This window comes from Crassostrea angulata, chromosome 5 (genome assembly GCF_025612915.1).
Source record: "Crassostrea angulata isolate pt1a10 chromosome 5, ASM2561291v2, whole genome shotgun sequence".
NCBI classification, from domain to species: domain Eukaryota; kingdom Metazoa; phylum Mollusca; class Bivalvia; order Ostreida; family Ostreidae; genus Magallana; species Magallana angulata.
Window position 1 is genome coordinate 22,874,641 of NC_069115.1, and position 11,392 is coordinate 22,886,032.

The window sequence follows — 11,392 nt, forward strand, 5'->3', positions numbered from 1 at the left end:
AGTTGCAGACTCTTTGTCAAGAATGTGTTCGGATGATGCAATTGAATAATTATATGCTATAGCTTTGTGTATGGATAAATATGGATTTATATAATGCATTTGTATATAGTTTGCGTTTGTTTATTTTCAATTTTAGTTTGTTGGTTTGGGTGGACTAAATGTTGTTTAGTCTTAAAAGAGGGAGGTATGTAAGAAACTAAAATTCGTTGTGTATAATTATAATTCCCCTTGGTTCACCCTTCCGGTTTATCCTTTGGAGAGCCCCTTGTTTTAATACTTTGACCCTTGGTTACCGTGGTAACATATCAATCCTGTGGGGAGCCCCTCGTTGATACCTTAAATAGTTGGTAAAAGTATGCACGGGTAGTACCCGGGAACATCAGCCGATAGGGTCGTCATCCCGTCTAGTACTCAGGGGCCTGTTTTAGAAAAACATCAGGTATTTAAACAAACCATTTTTGTACATTTTAAACACACGTGTTTGAATAGGTTTTCGGTAGTATGTTTTTCTTTTCGTTTATTTTATCAGGGTCTTTCCTGCCTTGTTTTGCTGTAAATTTCCCCGTCCCTACAGAACGTCAATACCTGTCAGGGAAGGAGGGTTCTTGGGTGCTGAAATATTTCCGGCTCCTGTTTTTATGAGTAGCCGTTTCCATTTTCATGGGATAATTTATAGAGACCGCTGTTCTACAGTGAGTGAGTGAACTACGGCGGCCCTTTCGACACATCTCTAAAACTACTTATGAATTTATACCTGAGGGTGATCCTCGCAGTTTTACCAATTTATAATCGTCAATGCAGATACGTGCTTTAACTTAACATTGTGAAAGTTTGATATTTATATAATTTGTGTCATTTGAAAACTTATATTCTGTTTGAGTTTAATGAAAGAAACCTCCAATCAGCGTGGACGAGGCCATGGGTTATTTACATTTCCAAGGAAAACTTTCGTCTAATGAAGCCTCGATAGACCCGTGCAGTATGTGAACTTTCTACATGTACTTCAACTTAGTTCTGGTGGTTGCCGATATACCTTAACCTGACTGTAACCACGTGTTCACCTGAGGGTTCTTCAACACCACGTGCACCGGAACCGGGCTGACGAAATAGACTTTTTCCTTCATTTCATTATTTAATTTGTATATTTTTGTTTGTTTGGTTTTTCTCGTTGAATTTTCTGTTTAATTTTATTTTATTTTGTTATTAAATATTTTGTTAAAAATTTCATACTTGTTCTGTTGATTTATGTAAGTTCATCAGGATGCATAATCACACATCCTCACAGTCAGTGCCATTGTGATTTTTTTCTTAAAGATTTTTAAAGTTACGATCACTTTTTTGCAAACACATTTGAAAGAAATAACTTTCATTTGATTAACATCAATTACGCATGTACAACTTAATTGAAAATAAAAGCGAACAATTATCATATAGTGTTCTATTTTGATGTCATGTGATAATATTCATTTGTTTCACAACATGCGTGGTTTTTTAAATGGGCATTGGTCTCTTGTTATCTAAAGACCACAAATACTCTGATATAAGTTCCTTAAAGATATAAAGTGTTCCGAACCTCCAAACTCATTGCCTAACATTGAGAGTACTATTTGTGTGGTACTATATAAATAGTGCCTGTTCGGGAGGGCAACTGTTGAAATTGACACCCCGAGAAAACCATTGTCAACCAACGCAAAGCGGAGGTTGACAATGGTTTTCGAGGGGTGTCAATTTCAATAGTTAATCTTCCAAACAGGCACTATTTATTTTATTATACTGAATGTTTTATTTTTAAAGAAAATTTTACTGCTTTTATATAGAAATGAAGTGAATTCTATGGCAAACCGTACGCGCATAATTTACGTGCATATAAGAATTCGTTGTGTTACCCGTTGCCAAGTGTGTTGCTAACGCTGGGGGTAATAGAACGGATTACCAACTGCTTCTAAACCAATCAGATTTCAGTATTGAACATGAAAGTATAATAATACATATTGGTAATTCATTCATCCGCGCAGGTAACAAACTGAAATATGTACACATATTTGTAGAAACCTAGTTTGGAACAAAGAACAACCGATCAACATTACATAATGAAACATAAATAAGGATAAAAGGATATTAAAACCGGATCATTTCTAGTGCATCACATGTTAAATGGCGGTGTAGACGAGTTGGATCATTTTGTTAATTTTATTCTATATCGTTGTATTTTAAAGGTCATATGAAACTGTTACGATTTCCAGAGTATAATGAGGTAATTTACAAGGGAAAGAGCTCATAAGTGGCGTTTTAGTAAGACTGGCATCGTTTTTTGGATACTTTATATAAAATATAAACGCCACAGTCATCAAAATCACTATATCGGGAAAATGAACATCGACTTACGGGACCTACCTCCCTTGCTTATGACGTCAATAAGACCCAATTGCCTTATAACGTTCCTGTAGTGGATTCAAATATCCATGTCATTTTGGAGTAGATTAAAAGAAAAAAAAACCCTTTTTCATATAAAAACTTTTATTCATGTAATTATACAATAATCAACCAAAGCAGTATATTTTTCAGATTGTAAAAACGGCGACATCAATCAACCAAACTTGTCGTAAATTTACTAGGACCCGACACTCCAAACCATATCATATTTTTTTATATTTCTTTGTAGGTTATGATATCAATAACAATAGTTATAATGGTAGTTGTAGAGTGTTTCGGCGGTTTTCTGAATTAGAAAAGTCCGCCTCATCAGGGGTGCAAGCTTAAATGAAGCACCTATTGTTGAAGTTTTGATCTGATTAATATGTCGCCTACGTTTTTATGCTTGCTATAAGCGATAATTGGTTCCGATTTGAATAAATCTCTGCAGATTGGGTCTGTAGTCATTTTGTTCCAATATTTTAGAATGCGTCCCCTCAATCCTTTGAGACTTGGGTTATATTTGGTAATCATGACATTTGGTTGGTGGTGTTTTTGTTTGTTTGATTTGTGCAATAGCAGCTCCCTCTTTGTGTAGGTTATTTCCGTTATTACGGGGTCTATTTCTGTGGCAGAGTAACCTCTCTTTGACAAATGTGTCTTAAAATTTCCTAGGATTTCTTCCAGTTCGTGAGGGTCATTTGTATTTCTCGCATGTCTTATGCATTCTCCTTTAATAAACGCTTTGAACACTGCTGGGTTGTGCGCACTATCTCTATGGAGGTACTGAAAGTTATTAGTTGGTTTGATGTACGATTTAAGGTCAAGCTTGTTTTGAGTAAGAAATCGTTGACCTTTAAAAACGAGCGTGTCCAGAAAAGTCACAGAGTTGTGAGCAATTTCGAAAGTAAATTTTAGATGTTTATGACAACTATTGCCTATGTCAAAGAATTCCATCATCTCATTTTCTGTGCCGTCAAATACAATAAAACCGTCGTCTCTAAAACGTCCGTGAAAAAGAATTTTCTTGGCGTGTTTGAATTTCGACACAATAAGTTGTGTGATCTGATACATCCTAATGTCCGATAGTTCCGGTGAGGGCACTGCCCCCATACTGCAGCCAATAATTTGTTTATAATACTTTCTGTCAAATTCGAAGTAGTTGTTATCTAATACACATTTGAGCAGAAAGAGGAGATCTTTGACATCTGGATGTGGAATGCAATACTCGCAATACAACCCAGCAGTGTTCAAAGCGTTTATTAAAGGAGAATGCATAAGACATGCGAGAAATACAAATGACCCTCACGAACTGGAAGAAATCCTAGGAAATTTTAAGACACATTTGTCAAAGAGAGGTTACTCTGCCACAGAAATAGACCCCGTAATAACGGAAATAACCTACACAAAGAGGGAGCTGCTATTGCACAAATCAAACAAACAAAAACACCACCAACCAAATGTCATGATTACCAAATATAACCCAAGTCTCAAAGGATTGAGGGGACGCATTCTAAAATATTGGAACAAAATGACTACAGACCCAATCTGCAGAGATTTATTCAAATCGGAACCAATTATCGCTTATAGCAAGCATAAAAACGTAGGCGACATATTAATCAGATCAAAACTTCAACAATAGGTGCTTCATTTAAGCTTGCACCCCTGATGAGGCGGACTTTTCTAATTCAGAAAACCGCCGAAACACTCTACAACTACCATTATAACTATTGTTATTGATATCATAACCTACAAAGAAATATAAAAAAATATGATATGGTTTGGAGTGTCGGGTCCTAGTAAATTTACGACAAGTTTGGTTGATTGATGTCGCCGTTTTTACAATAAGAAATTAAATCTTATGTGTTTATTTTTTCTCTCTTTTGATAGCGTGTGCATATTCAGTTTAGAAACTAGAGAATGAGTGATTTTTGTTATTAATCTACATGCAAATACATGCATGGATATATACTTTGTTTCAATTAGTTTTAATGCTGCCTCTTTCGCTTCATGGTTTAATTTTTCGATTCGTTTTCAAATTGACATATATGTTATCTAAAGGTATAGCCTGATTAACTACATTGTAGAATTTATCGATTGATCTAATTATCAATTAAAAATAAGAGTACTATGAAATCAGATGATCTTACTTGAAAAGGAAGATACGTTCATTGTACGCAGAAACAGCTAAACTAAATCAATAAACTACTGTACAATTAAACTAGTATCAATGCAGTGTTTACTTCGGTAGGTGTGTGACGTCATAAATCCACAAAATCAAAAACGATAAGCGGGGAACAATTTGTACGCTGCTGAGTTTTAATGGTTATATTTTAGTAATGCAAGGGCAAAAAAAAATCTTTATACACGTATTCTAACATTCATTTATACCAAGCTTTATATTTATGAAAGAAAATAATAGTGTTAAAATAGTTTCATATGACCTTTCAATGACGAGTTTGTAAAAACTCGAATTCAAAATGACAACAACTATTTAAAAGCAAAACAAATGACATAGCAAATTAAAAAGGAAGAGGGAAATTTTTTAGATAATAAGAGATTTATTTGCGTACAATTCAATTGTATACATGTAATATATACAATCAGTTTTGAGAGTCTTGTAATTGTATGCTCTGAAACGGGGAAATGTATTGCGTCTTTCAAATCATATCGTGAGTTGGAACAGTGTGAAATTTAATTCTAAAAGACGTTATGATCCAGGTTTGATTACACACCTGAAACGCATCCTCCTTAACACAAATTTGAATCCCAAGTTGTGTGCTATAAACATTTGTTGTGACGTCATTGTCACAAGTTGGTTGTGCTGGTTATCAAAGAGAACAACTATTTTAAATTTTTACTACATTTTAATGCAATACATTTGTTAATCTTTTGTTTTAGCTTTACGTAGAAAATACTTCAGTTTTTCGTTCATTGGTTGGCTGGTCCGTGATGGTGGAGCCTCGGTGGGCTCCCAAACCGTCCGTCCAAGTATGACAGGCCAAAGTTGTTGAATCTGCACAATTGAAAGTATATATTACATGCAGGTGGCTCCATTGTCTTTGTGATACCGGTATACAGAATACTGGGTTCTCCTATTACTGAGTTACTGGACATTTGGTTCCTAGAAACATTTCAAAATATAAACATGTATTATCTACGATTTACGAAATTTTCAAACTTTTTTTTTCGGATCGACTAAAATTCTGCATGTTATTGGCATCCCATTTTGTTAAAAAATTGGACACAATTTGAGATCAAAATGAAAAATTTTGTTTTTCCATTTTTAATGTTTGGAATAGTTAATTTTGGTATTCTTAATGTTTTGTCAAAATTTGAAAGTCAAATATTGAGTAATAAGCAAGATACAGAGTTTGACATTCTTTGTTTTGTAAAGTTCGAGCCTTGTTATTGTTTACATAATATGTAGTTTATTGGTATAAGTTTCAAATAAATGTTACTTTCTTCTGTTGATAATATTATTTATGAACACATTGAATCAGTTTACTTTGTTTAAACAAATATAAGCTTTGTTTTACATAACAATGAATTCTTATCTCTGTATCTCTCTTATAACTTGACTTCTAAAATTAAAATTTTGGTCAATCATTTAAAATGCGCAAGTAAACTCTTTCATACATAAAAATTCCCAAAAATTCGTGTCTTAGTCCCTTTAAACATCAGATATAAGAATAAAGTAGTTCTATGCACAAAGCTGGAAACCAGTTCCTGTTAGGACGAGTTTATTAATTATAAGAGGGAGTAAAGGTTTAGATATATATACAAATGTCAATTGTTCATGTATGAAATACTAGTCCGTTACCTTGTACAAATACCAGAATATAATACATTTAGCATAATAGTTCATTTTTAAGCACAACAGTAAATTTTACGTTGCGATTGCTTATTTGGCAATATTTTTTGTGAATACTATTGAATACGTTTTTGAAATAAAATATATTTGCAAGCTAGCTTCAATGCGTCAGCATTCATAAAGTGCAATTTGAAAGAAAAAAATAATACTTGTAGCAAGTGAGGCTATTTTTTTGTTTTGTGTTTTTTTTATCAAACTTTTCACCTTGGTGGGTTTGTATTTAGGATACATAAATACGAAATTAAGCCCCTAGAATCATAAGCAAGAATTGTTACATATGTAAGATGGGCTTTCACCGATTTGAGAAAGAATATTAAGGAGACAGTTCCCCTGTCTGAGAATAAACGACAATAAAGCACTGAGCGGTACTAAGCGCTTTCAAAAGGGGGAGGGGTAACGTAGAGTTTTTTTACTGATAAATGCACGGCAATGAAGGGAGAGATGTGTTGAACCAATCAGGTGAAGAATGCATGCCCGAATGTTTCATTACGATTTGGTCTAGACAAACTTAGTTGTTTCGGATATTTTACATTGTAGTTTGAATGATGTATGGATCATTTACAATATTGAAAAATCAAAGAACAAAAAAACATGGTTACCTTTTGCTGTGTATAACCTTGAATTTAGATAAAACGCAAGCCATATCTTGATCTGTTTTAAAAACTCCGTTGAGATGACTGACCACCGGGGCTATATTCGGGTTTCTAGGGATATGGCTAGTAACAAGAGGTAATATTTTAGTTTCCTTATTGTTCTGTAATATTTAATTAATCAGATCCTGTCTATCTATTTCTTTGGCCTTGCCTATTTCGTCATTGATGAGGTTGATAGGGTAATTGTTACGGCAGAGATGTGCGGTTATGGATCGACCCTCCCGTAGATAAACTTAACACAGTTTGCTATGAGTCTCTTGGCACGAATCCAATCAGACCAACGTTCTAAATAGTCCATTAGTGACGTATATTCAGTAAGTTCCACCTTCGTCTCAAACACCTGGCAACGCTTAACCTCAGGGTCTTCATCTGATATACTTGGCTTGCTAACAGGTTGACCAGAAAATGGTTAACTGGACTCCCATAGAAAATTGGGTCCTCTGAACCATTCCTTCCTGTTTCGTAACTCAGCAGCTGTAATTCAACGTGATTCTATGTCTGCTGGGTTCTCTGCTGAACTGGTGTAGTTCCACTGATAGGGTTCCGTGTGGTCACGAATCTGTTGAAACGCCGAGAATCATTAGCAATGTATCCAAGGACAACAGTATTATCTGTCCAAATTCATTCAACGACATTGCTAATTTCGAGCTCTTCTAGAAGTTGGGAGCTGACTTTAAAAGAAACGAGAGCAGCAGTAAGTTCCAAACGAGGTACAGTAACTGGCTTCAGTGGCTTGACTCTGGATTTGTCCATAGCTAAAGTGCAATGTACTTGTTGCTTGTCATCTATAAGACGAAGATATGAGCACTGGCCATATCCAATAGTGCTTGCATCTGAGAAATGGTGTAGTTCGGCCACTACGATATCTCCAAACTTCTCAGGTTTCAGACATCTCTTGATTTCCAAAAAACCAAGCTTCTCGAGATCATCTCTCCAACATCTCCATCTGGGTTGCAAGTTCTCTGGTAGAGGACTATCGCAATCTGTTCGGTTTCTACACATTTCCTGCAAGATTTGTTTCCCAACTAGGACAAAAAGGCGCCATGAATCCAAGTGGGTCGTATACGGAACCTAACGTCGAAAGAACACTTCGTATAGTAAGGAGACGGTCCTTCGGGGTAATCTTGAACTGGAATGCATCTGTCTGAATACACCACTGGATTTCAAGAGTTCTCTAAATGGGAAGTTTGTCCTGATGTATTTCAATATCTGCTAGTCCCTTTGACCTATCTCGGCTGGAATGCTCTCCAAAACTTCCTTCGAGTTTGCGAGGAATTTGTGTAATCTCAAACCACTTCCACAGCATAACTCTTTGCTTCTCTCTATAAGGCTAATGGCTTCCTCTGCAGTAGCAACCGACTTCAGTCCGTCATCAACATAGAAGTCTCGTAGATAAATTCACAACATCAGATCGAACATCAAGCTTGTCTCAGGCCAAAGTTGGCGCATCCTGGGAAGGACACTGCTTCAAAGAGGTGTACGGTCATCCGGTAAGTAGTAGGATCCTTACTGAAATTGCCGTCATCCCACCACAGAAATCGTAGATAATTTCTGTGCTCCACATTCACCTTGAACTGGTGAAACATATGCTCAATATCGCAAACAAAGGCAACAGGTTCTTTGCGGAAACGACACAAAACTCCAACAAGCATATTCATCATATTAGGTCCTTGTATCAGATTTAATGACTGGCCCATATACTTCGCACTGCAATCAAAAACTACACGCAGCTTTCCTGGTTTTTGCGGATGATACACACCATGGTGTGGAATGTACCATGCTTGTCCACTATCAACGTTGATTTCCTTTTCCGGTACTCTTTATGCAAAACCCTTCAAAATCAATTCTCTCATGAAGGAAATGTAATGCTCGCAATAATGTGCATCCTTCGCAAATCGGTTCCGCAAATGTTGCAGTCGCTGTAATGCCATGTCTCTATTATTGATCAGGTATTGCATAGCATCTCGGAAAGGTAATGGCATTTCATAATGCTCATCCAGCTTATGAATCCCCTTTTCCATGGTATCCAGAAATTTTCTGTCTTCGTAGGAAATGTGTTTAGAACTATTTGAGTTCTCGCTAAAGTCCACTTCAAGCATCCTAACTACCTCTTCAGGGTTGATTACTTCCTTTATCTTGTTCCTTAAGGAAAATACAACATGGTCTGGTCTTGAAACTTCAGATCTGCAAAGTTCTGCAGGCACATCGCACGTAACAATACGATGACTAATTCCTATGGGGTCCTCATCCCATTCCGTTGAACAGTCATTCTCTACTATGCCTATAACACTCCACCCCAAGTCAGTGCGTTGACCATAAGGTCCGTCTACAGATTGAACGATAACGTCTCTAGGCGTCAAAGCCTTCATGCAGTCGTAGCCAATAACCAATCCAACCTTGCAATCAGTAAGAGGCAGAAGTTCATCTGCAATAATCTCCAAGTGAGGCCATCTTCTTGCAATTTCCGGTGTCGGAATATGAGATCTGTTGGCAGGCATGATCTCTCTTGTGTACGTTTCCGGTAATGGTATCCTATGTTCACTGTTGAAACCACGCGCAAGAAGTCTTACAACTATCTGCAGCCTTATTCTCTGCATACATGGTAGAAAGCATGGGCTTCACAGGTTTTCCTTCAAGTCCAAGGGCCTTTGAAGTCTTGTCCAGAATAAAGGTGGTACAGTGCTGCTATCGTGAAAGTTGACAAAACTATCCTATCCTATCCTATATCCTGTATCCTGCATCCTATCCTGCAAATAAGCTCTATCCAATCCTATCCCATACCTTCAAAATATAGGAATGCAAGTTAAATGAAACGAAATTTAAGAATTAAATAATTTTATCAATTAATGTAGTACTCAAAATGAATAATTAAATCCTAAAACCGAATATTCTTCGAGCGGGATAACTTACTTACCTGTGCTACGGTAAAATTAAATCGTACGCGGGATGGACACAATAACGTAAACGAACAGGTAAGCGATTTGATTTTTGATTTTATTATATTTATGCATAAAAACTAGATAAATAACTTCGATGCACTTATTGAGGAACGTTTAGTCACATATTTTTATCAAAATTTTTTCTTATCGCATAAATCTGAGCGTATATAATTATCATTATTCGAGCGGTTCGTTCGGCGATAAATGTAAACACGATCTGGAAATAAATAGTTCCCTAAATTAGGAAGTTTATATCGTTTATAGTTAAACCACTCGGAGTTATTTTTTAAATATACATTCTTAAGTATTTATAGCTAGCTAACATTTATTAATTCCATATGTTCAGGTTAATATCGGACAGAAATACAGACATATGCGTCCCTGGTATTGGGCATCGAAGAAATTATATGAAACGTGAAGCAATGTCTGTTTCTTGTATACATATTTATCTTTTAAAATGCCGAATTGGTCGTTTATAAATTCAAGCTTTTATTACTTTGCAGACTTTAAATGAAGTGAATACAGAAATCTATTTCTGACGATGTCAGATGTTGCATCGAATTCTCGCAGTAAATCCGTACTTGCTTACGAATTGACAAAGATGTAGCGCTGACATGTTAGCGCGCATCAAAGTTATGCACCGCATTCATGATATAATAATTATTCTTAAATGGTTTAACTTGTAAAACGTATTAAATTGACATTGAAAATACATTATTAAGCCAATTTTCGTTTCGCAAAATAACTCTGAAATTTATACTCGAATCTGATTGGCTACAGGATGCAGGATAGGATAGGATAGGATAGAACTTAACTTTTATATTTCTATCATACATCGTGCATCCTGCATCCTATCCTATCCTATCCTTGTCAACTTTCAGGATAGCAGCACTGTAGCCGACTTTCTGTCGAGTAGTGCATAACCTCTCTCTATCTGGGTTCTCTTTATGTGAAACATACACTGGAAATATCATGGTACTTTTACTAGATGCCTATCTTCCCTACAAAATGAATTATCTTACTAGTACAACTTAATTAACAGCAACCCCCAATTACCAAATTAATTCGTTCACATTATTTTTCAGCACTTCTTCACAGACCGTCCGCTGCGTCGGACGGGATTTTTCTTTCTTGCGCTTGAAATCTTTAATACAAAGATGTAGCTGCCCCGTTTCGATCCGGTGTATATACATTATGTAGTTTTTCTATATTATTTAATTTTTAGTTTAGTGCTAGTTTTGTAGATGTTTTTCTTCTTTCTTTTGCAGTTTTTATTTTGTTGTCCTAAGGAAGGAACGGGTTGTCCCAGAAATTTGACAATATTTTACTTTATTGTTCGTGTCATTGGTTATTTTTAGTGCTTTTTTATATCTCATCTTATAACCTTGTATCTTTTGATCCGACACTATAGATAACGAGTGCTGTTGGTTTGTCAGTGCTTCTTATATATATATATATATATATATATATATAATTTAGATATAGTGAAAAGGAAGGGCAACGCAGGCGGATGC

The 11,392-nt window shown here is 35.8% G+C and overlaps 1 protein-coding gene and 1 pseudogene across 1 annotated transcript; both read right to left on the bottom strand.

Moving 5' to 3' along the window:
- The window catches only part of LOC128183957 (uncharacterized), a 442,412-nt pseudogene that overhangs the window by 157,544 nt on the left and 273,476 nt on the right, over positions 1–11,392 (bottom strand).
- Positions 8,626–9,608, bottom strand: LOC128183958 (uncharacterized). Its single transcript, XM_052853207.1, has one exon. The coding sequence runs from the start codon at positions 9,534–9,536 to the stop codon at positions 8,760–8,762; it is 777 nt and encodes a 258-aa protein (XP_052709167.1). The 5' UTR covers positions 9,537–9,608; the 3' UTR covers positions 8,626–8,759.

Bases quoted from the DNA above. Each gene is read 5' to 3' on its own strand.
- LOC128183958 (XM_052853207.1), bottom strand. From the start codon at position 9,536: ATGCAGAGAATAAGGCTGCAGATAGTTGTAAGACTTCTTGCGCGTGGT.